The following is a 14,285-nucleotide window of genomic DNA, read 5'->3' on the forward strand; positions in this document are numbered from 1 at the left end:
TAAAATAAAATAATTAAAAACAAAATAAAAACGAATGACAAATAATGACTGTATCCCAACAGACATACGCATCTTTTAAGACAGACATAGCTCAGTGGTTCCCAACTCATGGGTCAGCACCCCAAAAAGGGTCCCAAGGTAAATCTGGGGTGTCATAAAATTATTATTATTTTTTTGTTTTTTTGTTTTTTGTCCATTCTTTTGCGGCCATAACCTGAGAAGAGGGGTTGCTAAATTTTCAGAGATCATAAACAAAAAGTTTGGGATATCTGGTTTCATAATTTACCCACATTAGTGTTTACAGCACACCATCAATATACCTCATGAGGCTTTAATACCCGACTTCCTGTCTTGACCTGGCAACCTGTCTCCAGCTTGACTCGGCCTAACCTGACCTGCCTCTTCACAGTTACCAGGGTTGATCATATGACTTGGATGCGATTAGAGTGGAATCACCCCTTAACACTTTCTACACGCTTAACAAAACTTGGCTCAGGCCCAGAAAGGGAAAAAAAAAAACTGAATCTGATCCAACAATTACACAGAAAAAATGTACAATGCATGTATTTTAGCAAATGAGGGGGATAATTCCTCTGTATGGTATATTAATCTCTGAGCAAGAAGCTTTATCCCAGAAAAAAAAAATGAAATGAGCAAATGTATTATTTTGCAGTGCACAGAGGGGGCTGTGTTGTGTGACTTGATAGACAAATTACTTCCCTGAGGATGACACACAACTCAAAAAACCGGTTTGAGTGTTTACAGATGCACAGACATGTAAGTTTATCCTCTGAGGCATCAGAAGCAGAAATCATATCCTGCTGTTGAAATTTATTTGGTGCTGCCTCATGAAGATGTTACGAATGATAACATAAATGCAGCTGTAATAGCATTAAAGAGGACTACATGGAGTTTCTTTTGGCCTTATCTTGCTGTGGTTGTTCTTTAAAGTTGAAATTGCATTAATTAATTCTTAAAACACAAGTGGCATTATTCTTTACTCGCAAAATAAGATGAATAATGTAGCTGAAATATGCATTTGATTATGTGTATTGCTTTGTTTTTATGAATATACAGTTTTGTATGTGAATATGAGCATTTCTAGGCTTTTGTAAGATAAAAAAAAAACTCAAAATATGATTGAAAAACACTGGAGATGTTTTTCCGCTCTGGCTGCGGTTGACAGGATGGCGGCTAACATTCTGGCAAAGACACAAAACATGACAACAATGTGACATGTCAGATGCAAAATAGAGCCCTTCTAGACATTTTCAAAGATACGGCCAGTGGTGCCGCATAAATGCTTTCCATCTCTGTTTCCACTCCACTGCTTCCTCCTGTTTTACATTTTTCTTTTTGTGAAAGAAGCAGAAGGAAACTTTGACAGAGAAAAGAGACTTGCCAAAAGTTATAATGAAAGAGCTTATAAATAAATTGTTAAATATTTTGGGGATTTATGAGTTGGCTATGTTGAAAAGCGTGAGACAGCAAGAGAAATGAACAGTCAGGGATAAAACATCCTTATTAGTGAGGCTTCAAAAGTAACAGTAAGCAGATTTTTCTTTAACACTAGACAGAGCCAGGCCAGTAGTTTCCCAATGCTTCCCAATGATTGCTTTTTATGCTAAGCTAAGCTAGCCGTCTCCTGGCTGTAGCTTCACACAGATCTGAGAGTGGTGTTGATACTCTCATCTAACTCTGTCAGAAACAGGGCTTGTTGTTTTATCACATCTGTATGAAACTGAAGGAAGGAGATGGCTAGCTTAGCTTAGCATTAAGAGTGAAAACTAGTTTGGTACACAAACTCCTGTAAAACCATATCACGACTAGTTTTATCAATATATATAATAAGTTAATAATTAGCTTTAGAGTGCTAGCAGGACAAAGCCAAGTCAGGTTTTTTTCTTTTTTCTTAAATTCTGAATTGTCCTGCTGCAGTTCTTGTTCTCCAAGCACGTTAAAATAATTTAAATACTGTTTGCAGTAATTGTCTATATGTTTAACAAAACATCTAAAATCAGACACCAGGCTCCATTTAGCAGCTCTGGAGCTTTCAACTATGATCTTTTAGCAAAGTAGCAAATTTAGTTTGCAAAATTGTCATTTTATAGATATTATTATATTTCCATCTTCAAGAATGTACTTTGAACTTGCTAAAAAATGGTTTGCATCTAAAAGCCATCAAAGATTATTCAGGGATTTTTTAATATTTTGAAACTTTACCTCGGGTGTGATGTGTATGACCTTACACTGAATCTTAATGTTTGTCACCTTTGTCATCTTAACAACTCTTCAAACCAAAAGGCGATAAAACTTTGATTCATTGTGAAACATCGTTGAATACCATCATTGTTTGGTTTCAGCAGTGACGTGTCAGTCGGCAGAAAAATAAATGGACTTTGGTCTGTACTGAGTCATTGCTGGACTGATGCCTTTAAAACTGTCTCATTGTTTAAAATCAAAAGAGAAAGAAAAGCACATACCAACACGCTGAATTTGGTTCACTGTAATTATTAATCCCAACATGAGTGAATAAAGGACAATATGTTGGTTAATCAACTGCCATGTCTGTCCTCCTCACCATGTTTCATTTCCTCCTCTGTCCCCGAACGCAGCAGTGCAGAGTGGACGCTCTAATCTCTCTAACCTATCACAGGCAAACAGCTCCTCTAACATCTCCCGTTTCCTACTGTTCACCTGAAATCAAAATAGAGCAACAGACTCGGAGAAGGAAGCCTCCACATACAGTATCAGTGTCTCTCTTCCCAGCATGCTTCAGAGGAATTAGGTCAGGGCTTGTTGGTAGTTATCTTCCCAAACCGGGGTCTCGTGTTGAGGCAATGAGGAAATGTGGGGGGAAGAGTATGAGATAAAAAAGGGATGAAATTAGTCGTGATCTTTGGCTGTTGTGTTTCACTGATTGGATTTGTTCTAACTCACCTCACAGACGAGGAACGGCACTTTGTTAAATGTACTTTTTGTCTTTGAGCGGACTAAAATTGGTGTGATTTCCCTGTGCAAACATGCCATATTTGATGAAAGGCTTTTAGTTAGTCAAACACAGGCTACTCAAACAACCAGAGGGATTTTTGAGTCTTTTTTTTGAGCTTATACTGTGCAGGATTCTGTGCTTGTATTTAAATTTCAGCTGCCGGTGAGGTTAAAGTGTTTAGTCGTGGCTGCTTCATTCACTTTAGTACTGGGGGAGACAAAAAAAATGTATGGACAGTTTTATTCTGCTGTCTAAAATTTAGATGACTGCAGAGTTTAATGTACATCAGTTTTATCTCTTGGTTATTGGTTAAAATGAACATGAACAAACTATGCCAACATAGGTGTTGCGAGCTAGCGTACGAAATTTAATCTTGGCTGCACACTCAGAACAATTGTACCACTTTGTTGCAATTAGCCACAAGCTTCATGGATCACTGTGAGCACCGTGTATGTGTTGACATGCTTAGAAACTTAAATACTTAAATGTAAAAATTACTTTTAATTCAATTCAAACAATTAAAATTGAGTTACCACTAGAATAGTTGCTCCGTGTTCTGCAAAAATATAAGACTTTTGCTTTGAATGCATCTGCTGCCTGACATCTAAAAGGATTTAAGCAATATACAACAAGAAAGAGTGTGATTTCTTTGAGGTGTGCTTTTATTTGAGATACAGTGAGTTGCAATTGTTGTTACAATTGTCCCCACCACAGTGGTCCCGCCCCTTTTTGCTCTGTGCTCCAATAACAGTTGCTAAAGCCTGGTACCTGGTTGAACCTTGATCAACTTTCTCTTTGTCTGTTTCCTGTACATAGATATTCTATGGCTAAGTTTGTCTATGTTGAAAAGAAAACCAAATTTTCAAGATGGTTAAAACCTGTAAAAGTGACGCACACACACACACACACACACAAACACACACACACACACACACACACACACACACACACACACACACACACACACACACATATGTATTTAGTCATATCTTAAGTTAGCTGGTATTAGCTAAATGCTACCTAACTGGATAGTGAACGATTGGAGTAGATTAGCTAGTTAACTTCTTGCTAACATTAGCTTTCAGATGTAACTAGCTAGCTAAAGATTAATGTAGATTAGCTAGCTGGTGAGCAATTGCTACAGAGCAAAACAAACAACTGACTAGCATTTTTTGTCTCAATTAATGTATGATGATTAGCAGTTTGCTAAAATTAGTTAAGATGTGACTATGTCACTTTCACAGATCCTCCAACAACATATTTTGCCTGTCTTCAAAATTTGGTTTTCATTTCAACCTAGTCTAGCCTTGCACATGGCATGTCTAAGCACAGGAAATAGGAAAGAAGAAAGTTGGCGGAGATTCCAAAAAGGGGCGGGACGTAAGAATGCTCAATAGTATTATTCATTAGTGGACAAAAGTTTTTAATATCAAAAGATGACACGTGCATTTCAAGTAGTCTGTGAGTTTGTGAGTGAGTGAACGAAATTGTAATGTTACAATTGCTCCCAGTCTCCCCTACTGCGCAGGGTTCTGTGCCTGTAGTTAAATTTCAGCTGACAGTCAGGTTAAAGTGTTTAGTCGTGGCTGGTTTATCTGGCCTGCCAGAGAGTAAGAAGGGGGAGGGAGATGAATACGGGTGAGTCACAGGCTTCCCCACTGCTGAAAATACAGGTTACAGTTGGAAAAAACATACAAGGATGGCAAAAGGCGGGCCCAGGATTATGGAGTAAATACCACTTGACAGTGAAGAAGCTATTTTAGGGCTGAGTAAATAAAAGGCAATGTCATACTGTACCTACTGTAGGACACACACACGCACACAGAAAGACGCAGTATGACCTGTGGAGACCTCCTGTTCAACAAACAAGTGGTGTAATTATATGCCTGTGTGGCGCTGCAGGTGGAATGTGCTAGCGATAGTCAAGCCCTTGTTGTCATAAGGACTGGAAGCAGCCCCAATAGCCAACAGACATGAGCTCACCATCATTACAATGAGAGGCGTGGCCAAGCCCGTCACCGCTGTGGACCTGATGTTGCCATGGAGACGGGACACACACACACACACACACACACACACACACACACATAGGAACACACACGGATTGGCTTAGAGTGACACCACTGGGAAATTAAAATGGTAGCCCAAAGCAACAGGCTTTTATTGGCCAATCACAGCTTGATCCTGGATGTGTTTGCCTTGCAAGTTTGTGTGTGTGTGTGTGTGTGTGTGTGTGTGTGTGTTTGGCGCAAAGCACTGTACAGGTGCAACACACATGCATCGCCTAATTATAATGACAATGTCAGCCAGTGTTGGAGGAATATTCACCACGCTTGTCTGGCATTCGGCATCAAGTGCAGAAGAGCAATTACTGGCCTATCAAATCATTTTACAGCTCTGTTGTCTGTGTGTGTGTGTGAGACGCTGTCACTGTTTTCCGACTCTGGGAAACAAAAAGCCCTGACAAAACCCCCGGTCTGGGCATTTTACCCAAAAAGCATGGGCTAACCTCACACAAACTGCAACATAAATAAAGTCAACAGATTTTGTGACATCACTGTGCTCTGAATGAGAGAGAGAAAAAAAAGGTCTTAAGGAATCATACGAAGTTTTTTCAGTTTAAAGGTGTTTCTTTAACACACCCTGGTATCACCTTTTTTGTTTCCTTAAATAATACTTTACTAATTCCAAAAAAGATATGATAGTGTGTAATGGTAACTAAAAACTGAATGCAATTATTTGAAAGTAATTCCAGCTTATGTTCAGTTCTTGTACAAAAACAACATATTTAATGTTCAAACTGGTAAACTTTGTTTTTTGTAAATACACCCCCTCTCTGAATTTAAAGCCTGCAACATGTTTCTAAAAGGCTGGGACTAGAGGATGTTTACCACTGTGTTACATCACCTTCTCTTTTAACAACACTCACTATGTGTTTGGGGACTGAGGACACTAATTGTTGCAGTTTTGAAAGTGAAATTCTTTCTCATTCTTGCTTGATTTATGACTTCAGGTGCTCAACAGTCAGGGGCCCCTGTCTGTATATTGCACTTCATAATGCACCACACATTTTCAGAGGGAGACAGGACTGCGACTGCGGGCAGGTCGCTCTAAAAGCTGCATTTTTTTTTTTTTTTTACTAGGAAGCCACACTGTTGTGTCTTGGCATCATCTTGCTTAAATAAGTCACAGCGTCCCTAAAAAAGACATCTTGATGGCAGCATATGTTGCTCCAAACCTGTATGTACTTTTGAACATCAGTGGTGATGACAGTTACCCATGATGCCATGCTGATGTTTTTTGAGCATACCACATCTTTCCCCAGTCTTTTCTGGCTGCTGTCCCAACTTTTTCGAAATGTGCTGCAGGCATCAAATTAAAAAAATTACAGTATATTTACAAAAAACAAAAGTTTATGACTGTGAACACAAAAATCTTGTCTTTGTACTTAAGTTGAAAAGGATTTAGAAATCATTGCATTCTGTTTTATTAACACTTTATGCTTCCCAACTTATGGATAAAGATTTTCCTTTTGCACAAACACTGCACTGCATCCAACTCCATGTCTCATGTAAAATTTGTGTGGACATCAGACAGGAACACATGCATAAATCAATTTTTTTTTAACATGGGGACAATGGGAAACTGTGGCATCACAGATTTCAGTATTTTTCCCCAACTCTGATTTCTTAAGTCTTTTATTTTGATGTCATATAATGATGACATATTTATGAGACTATAACAACTGAAAGAGTTTCAGTTGTGTGAGGCTAATTCTTATAACACCTGTACTGAATTACCTGTTCAACAAGATGCTTTGCAACTTAACCAATATAGTGCGTCAGGACAGGGCTAATTATAGCCAATTAGAAGAGAAACATGATGGCATGTCTGGTAACAACCTCTCATTGAAGTGAAAAGCCTGAGGCGGTGCAGTGGAGGCAAAAAGTGAACCATTTTATTACATTAAAATGTTTCATACAAACAATGCATACACACTAGTTTCATATTGCTTCAGACATAAGTTTCTTTACTGTTTGAATTCCAGTTAAACAACTCTGTAACAAAATGTAAGTACAACATTTATGAAAATATAAATCTCTAAACAGGTAAGTCAGTCCTGACAATACAAAGAATACCATAGAAACATTCATTATACCAGTATGTCAACTATGAGTTGCAAACATGTAAGTTATTAAAAGTCATTCAAGTTACTTAACATACAATAATACCATTTTACTGGCTTCCATATGGACACATTCAAATATACTCTTAAACTGGCATTCCAATATATTTTATAAGAGGACTCTTTTTAAACTTTTTAGCAAAGATAGCACATTTTTCTCTATCATAAACATAATCACAGTAGAACACTGAAACAATTTGGTAACAATATAATTACAGTACAAGCCTCAAAAAACAAATAAGACGGTCAACAAAATCAAACACAAACTATAATTGGGACTTTGGCAATCACATGATATAATATTCTTTCTTTAATTTAGAAACTCTTGAGGGAAATAAAGTATTTTAAAGCTTGATGCTGCTACCCGGTTTGAAATAATCCAAGGGCCATTATCTCAACAGTTCAAAACTAGTAAACATACAATATAAGATGGAATAGCCCTTTAAAAAGTATATGTCAAAGTGTAAGTGTGTTGTTTTCAATCATGCCTGGCAGATGATTGGTCTCATCAGAGCTCAGAAATTGCGTTTTGGGTTATTACAGACATGCTTAAAAAGCCACCACGGTACCTGCAATGTACAACCTCATAAATCAATTCTGTTAGATTGTCAACAAACTAGATCTTAACAGCTTTTATTTCAGCCTGTCATGATGTCACCAGAGTCAGATTTCTATGGGATTACATAAGAATCAAAGAGATTTTGAGAAGAGAATTCATGTTATGAAGGAATTTCAAGACCTGTGGTTGTATATCCCCTTTTAAACCTGTGGAAAGAAAAAAAACTCTGCATCTTCGTGAAAGCGTGAAAGATATAAATCTGTGGAAAAATTTCAGTCAGCAGTGAGGTAACGCAAAGACTCAAGAGAAAAGAACTGCTTTCATGAGCGTCTTTGGTCATGATGTTGGCTGCAAAAGCAGGGCCAAAATTCATATTTGTAACTTAAATGTGGGTTCATGAGTAATTTCTCCTTTGAATCTGTACTCAGAACCCCCCCTGGTGGTTGGCTGCAGTATAGTTAATAAATTCCATGTTAGGAGATTGGACATGGGCCAAACTAAATTTATATATATATTATATATTTATCATTTTAGGTAGTTCTTATCACACTGATGTTTGTGAAGTGTTTTTTTCTGATAAGTTTGTTTTTAATTAGCTATGTGATGCTATAAAAAAGAGTTTCATGTCATGATTGACAATTGAGCTGTGCTCCCAGGTTTACTGATATACGATCACAGGCTTTTATTTTCTATACATCCTTTTACTCAAAATCAGCTCAAAATCCTACCCTTATTTAATCCCATATATTTCCAAAATAGGGATGAAACGATTACTGGTTCACGATAAATCACGATAAAATTCCACCAGCATTACCGTTTCAAATTTTTATTATCATTACAACCTTGTTGAATCACCATGCTTTGAAAATCTCAAGGTAAATACTTTTGCAAAGGACATGATGCAATTTTAAATTGTTGAGAGGTTTTCATAGTAATGTGATGACATTATTTTAGTGTGTTTATCGGTACTTTTTGAACTTATTTTCAGCAAATATTAATAACAGCGATAATTCGCTGTTATAGTCATACCGTTTCACCTCTATCTAAACATCCTGTCTCTGCAGTCTGTCTTTGAATTGATACCAGGCGTATACAGAGGGACTGTAGAGTATCACGTGAGTTAGCTGTAGCCTGCAAGTACCTGGTTGGCAAGTACCTGTATTTTTTGTTGGCAAGTCCAATATCAGTATTTTAAGACAACTCTAGATCACTTTAAACAATTTATACAGTGTTTCATACGAATGAATCTATTATTTTCTCATAAACCACTCATAAAGTGCTTCCGTCTACTGCCTAAACCTCTAAATATAATTCACATGACCAAGTTGTTTCAGTGAAACATTGGGCTAATCACTCTGTCCTTTTCTACTGCAACATTTGAACACACTCCACTAAACCTAAAGCAAGTACACTGGTTAAGGCGTGAATGTGTATGGTGCTATGCTACACTGTATGCTCAATAGTGGTGTTTCCCTTAACACACAAACAGCACACAAACTGATGGAACTGCAGGTAAATTCACATCAAATTTACGTAAACTGTTCCAAAAAAATTCTACAACTATCATTACAAAGAGCAATGCCATCGATCTCTCGTGTTGTTGACTGGATTTTGTTTAGATTTAACATCAATGCAAGTATTATGTAACTGTGTGTATACTGTGTTTACAAATTCCCTGCATTTTCATAAATCTTGTAATCTGCACATAAAGAACATTTTAAATTCCAGGCACTCACTTTGATTGCATTAAGCACAACATAACATTTTTAAGGAGTTGCACAAATTGCAGCAGCCAAAAAGGGATATGTACATATGTTCATAGTTCTTCCTTTTTGTACAGTACCGACTGATGTTGATACAAACATAAATACACTCTTTTTTTTTTTTAAAAGAACAACATTATGGCTTAATGTGCACAATGTAAATAAAGATAGTGTACAATGAAAGTGGCTAAGATCACTGGAATGGCTTTGAAAATGTTTGACCAAGACATTTGAATAATAACTTTGTTCTTCAAATGCAAAAGGACACATAATGGCAAACTAATACCTCACAGAATTGACATGTTTCTTCTTTTCAAAAACAGTATTTCTCTAACAGTCTTCGTGTGTAAAACAAAGAGAAACTGTATCATAAGTTGAAAGTAAGTAATACATCATTTGAGTGCAGCGTTAAAGTGGTCGGCCCATTAACTACCCAGAGGGCTGACATCTGCAGCTGAATCACGTGGCTGTAAACAAGAATCAACTGCAACCCCAGAGATTCTAAAATTTGTCACCTATCTCCACCTTCTTATCCTAAACCCACCCTGCTTTTCTGATCTCCACCTATCACTGCAGCAGTTCAGTCTTTTTTGTAGGCGTGGTCGACTCACCTTCACCAGAGTCAGATACGTTGATAGGGCTGTCCCTGGAGAAGACCTCCGTTGACTCCCTCCAAATGCAGTCGGCAACCGTCTTATAGGAATGGTTGCCACATTTGGGCCGCACCTTCTGCGAAGCATTGTTGACAATCTGTCGGCTGTTGGAGGTGGCTATCTTTATCTTGAGGGCAGCATCCACACGATCCACTACTGTGTATGTGCCGATGCTGCCGTCCTCGAAGCCAATGATGATGTTTAGTGCTCGCTGTGAGAGAGACAGGAAGGTGGGCGTCTTGTATAGGGAGCATGTGCCAATGCTCTTACCATCTGCGAGGCGCATCACGATCAGATTGGACACAACACCAGCATCATCATCTTCATCACAGTTCCGGAAACAGACATAAACTAGATAACGTCCATCTCTTGATAATTTCTGACGCCAAATAATACCAGCAGCATGGACAAGCCTCAGCTTCCCGCTGTGGAGATCTAGGACATTAATATTCTCATCGCCTTTGGAAACAATTCCTAGTTTCCCATTGGGTGAGATCTGGAAGTCCTCGAGATTTTTGAGGAAGTTGGTTGGCAGCTGGACTCGCCTGCAGACGGACTCATCTGCCACACTCCAGATGAAGACGGTTTCTGTGGACGTGATGAACACCACGCAGTCAGGGCAGTCAGGAATGAGCTTGAAGTTGACAATGGTGATGCCGTCGTCGCAGACGAACTTCTTGGACACGCTGCCCGACCACAGGCTGACAGCGAGGAGCTTGTTTTTGGAGGTTCCAACAAGGAAAGTGTTTGCTGTGGTGATCAGTGCATTCTGGAGGGTGACTAAAATGTTGCACACTTTGTGCCCAGTTGCGAGTCTCCAGACTCTGGAGGCATTCTGCTCACAGAGGGACACCACAAACTGGTCGTTGTGGGTGATTAGCAGCTGGGATATTCTCTGTCCATTGATGCGGAAGATGTTCTCTCCAGTGGTGGTTTGCCAGATGTACTGACTGGATTTGTCATCTGAAGTCACCATGAGATCCCCTGAGGAGGTTAGGACACAGTTCTCCACTATGCCTTCGTGCTTAAAGACTGTCTCAATGAAGCCAGTGCTGAAGTTCCACTTGTGGACAGCTTCTGAACCGTCCATGGTAAACACATAGTCCTCTCTGCCGGACAGTTGCAAGGTCTGGATCTTCTTGCCTGTTTTGTCAATATTGGACATCGCGGTGATAATATCAATGTCCCAAACTGACAGCACGCCACTGCTGGCAACAGAGAGGAGCAGGTTGTGGTGGACTGATTTAATGAGTTTGACGATAGCCCCTGAGATCTCAATCAGGCTAGCCATGCACTGTCCACTGTCCCTCCTCCAGACAAAAATGGAAGAGGTGTTCTCCATGGAGGCCACAATGCTTTGTCCATTCTTGGAGAGAACAGCAGCCACAAAGCGTTCTGTACGTTTGGCTTTGAACTTTTCCACCATTTTCCATACTTTTGTGTCCAGAACCTCGATACTTCTGGCCTTGCAAATCAGAATGGAGCGTTGGTCCTCAGACAACTCAATGCCCACCACTTCACTATCATCCCCTCTACAATCATAGTCCTCCATCAGCCGTGGGTTGGTTATCTCTTTGGTGTTCCATACTGACAAACTGCCTTCATTGTCAATCATCACCATTTGGTTAAGGGTGTCAAGAATTAGAATGGACTTTACGAATCCCCCAGAAAACTCAGAGGTCACGGTTGCCAACTTGTCCCCATTTCCCAGGTGAAAGATGGATGCAGTGTTGAGGTACTGCCCACAGAAGGCATACATTCCATCTGGAGAGCACTGGACACAAGTCACCTCATACCAGCAATGGAACTGGTAGAGAGGCCAACCATAGAGTAGGTCAATAACGTTGACGTCTTTACTTGCCTCAAGCCAAGCCAAAGCATGATGGGTGGACAAAGTAAAACCATTGATGAAAGCTACTCCACCTGCAACACCACCATGCTTGGACCCCTTGATTTCAACCTCAGATAAAAGGCAGGACTTGTGATTATCATAGATGAGCAGTGTGTTTTTGGTTGTGGCCACAACCAGATACTTTTCATCAGTGGTTAGTCTGATTCCAAGCACAACGGATCTGGCTGTGTCAATTTGTCTTAGAAGTTGTCTGGTCTCTACATCCCAGGTGCTGACAGACCCATCTTCCAGGGCAACAAGGACTATGTTTGGAGCTAGAGTGGGCAAGATCTCCACAATCTGCATGTAGCTAGAGCACAGAGGAAGCCTTTCTGGACTATAGGTGACGTCCATAGAGGAGTGGAGAGGCACAATGGAGCAGTACTTTGGGCCATCTTTGTCACACTCGAGGAGGAGGTGTCTGAGCTTGGGGAGGGAGGTGACAACTGGCAGAAGCCTTTGCTGCAGTTCTGCAGACAGCGATGCGGGGTTCTTCAGCACTTTTACCTTGATGCTACGGAGCGTGGTGGCCAGGAACTTCAGTTCCTTTTCTTGGGTGTAGCTGTAAGCCAGGTCAATGTCATTTATAGCCTTGTCAAACTGGCCGATCTTGATCATTGTGTACAGCCAGCTAAAGTTCATGATGACACCGAACATGAGGTCATCAGTGCGACCACTCCTGGTAAGGTGGTATACAAGCTCTGTCATCTTCCTGTGATTGACAAAGAAAATGTCAGGTTCCAAAAGGTTGCACTGGAACACCCAAGGCTGCTCGGGAGTCTGCCTGTCATATGAGTACTTGTCAGAGGATGCTTTTTCATGTGCCTGCTGATGGTGGGGGTTTTTGTGATGAGATATATTCAGGGAAGTGAAATGGTTGTTATCGTAAGTGAAGATCTTCTTCCTGCCTCCTGACCAGGCCCCTAGGAAGTACTCAGCTAGGAGGCTGTGCATTTGATGGACGTCCTCCTCATTGCTAAGATACAGCTTCTGGGCAATGAGATGTAGGTGTCGGTTGGCCCAAACCATCAAGGTGACGTTGCGTACCTGACGCTCCACCAGGTAACCATCCAGCTCCTCTTTGAGCCTTGCTACCAAATCATAAGAGATCCTCAAGGGGTTTTTGAGGTATGTAGCCACAATGACATCACCAAGAACTATATTGTCAAGGGACAGAATATCTTCCAGCTCTACCTCAGTTAGTCCAGCTTTGGCCATGGTGATATATCCTAATGCTCTGAAGACAAATCGTTGGCCCAGCTTGTTCTCCACTGAGTAGAAGAGCTGTTCTATGCTTTCGTGCACTGTGGAGCACAGGGACCTGTCGTCCACATCTTTGTGAGACCTCCAATGAACTACTTCTCTGTAGATGAGGTTGACAAACATTGGCAATGTACACTTGGCAAGAGCCTCATTGACATAGATCTGTTGGCCTGAGGTGACCTTTCTCTTCACCCCCAGCAGCTGTTGTTTCAGTGTTTGGCTGCAGACCTTGCGGTCTCTCTGAATTAATTCCACATAATACCCCTCATCATGGATGAGGTGGCGAAGCTTCTGCAGGATGCCATGTTTATTGGGCAACGTTGAGACTACAATGCGGACTGTCCGAGGCAGGTGTATGGGGAGCCACCACAGCTTGCGAACCTCATCGCCGTCTGCAAGCTGCTCCAGGGCATCCAGGACGATGACCAAGGGCCTGTGGAATGAAGATTCTGCCAGAAGGTTGATCAGCAGCTCCTTCATCTCTTGGATCTTGTTAGGCAAAAAGTGAATCAGGCAGCGGTAGTTTAGTGCAATCTGTTCACAAATGCTCTGGAGGAGGCTGCGTAGGTCTGTGGAGAGTGGACTGGAGCCAATAAAACGGACAATGACCACTGGGTCGGTTTCAGGGCCCATCTCTTTCTGCAGCCATGTGTAGGCCTGAAAAACAGGATAGAGAGATGACTGTTAAAATGGAGTGCACTTTTAATAATTCATAGCACATACGATGGGCTATAAAGTGTAAATTAAACCAAGGAATTTTAACAAATCTGTGAAATAAAAATATTAAGAGGCAGAACATTTTCAGACATTTGTTTATATTTACTCTGAGTAAACTTGTATTCTCCTTGGTCTGGTCAGAGAAACACAATCAAACAACTAGAATAATCAAAGCTCTAGAGTGAGGGCAGAGGGATCTAATTAATTGTTATTCTAACAGTATGAGGCAGGGCTCATTAGCACAGCAAGGAGGAAAAGTGT

General features: G+C 40.4%; 1 protein-coding gene across 2 annotated transcripts in view; it reads right to left on the reverse strand.

Annotated features, from left to right (window-relative positions):
- Nucleotides 1-8,754: 8,754 nt before the first annotated feature.
- nwd2 (NACHT and WD repeat domain containing 2) overlaps nt 8,755-14,285 on the reverse strand; it is a 65,894-nt gene continuing 60,363 nt past the window's right edge. For both annotated transcript variants that reach the window (XM_084712743.1, XM_084712744.1), the window contains exon 8: nt 8,755-13,964. In XM_084712743.1, the coding sequence (XP_084568869.1) occupies nt 10,068-13,964 (3,897 nt within the window). In that variant the 3' untranslated portion in view covers nt 8,755-10,067. The remainder of the gene's footprint in view (nt 13,965-14,285) is intronic.

This window comes from Lutjanus erythropterus, chromosome 23 (genome assembly GCF_056507025.1).
Source record: "Lutjanus erythropterus isolate fLutEry1 chromosome 23, fLutEry1.hap2, whole genome shotgun sequence".
NCBI lineage: Eukaryota > Metazoa > Chordata > Actinopteri > Lutjaniformes > Lutjanidae > Lutjanus > Lutjanus erythropterus.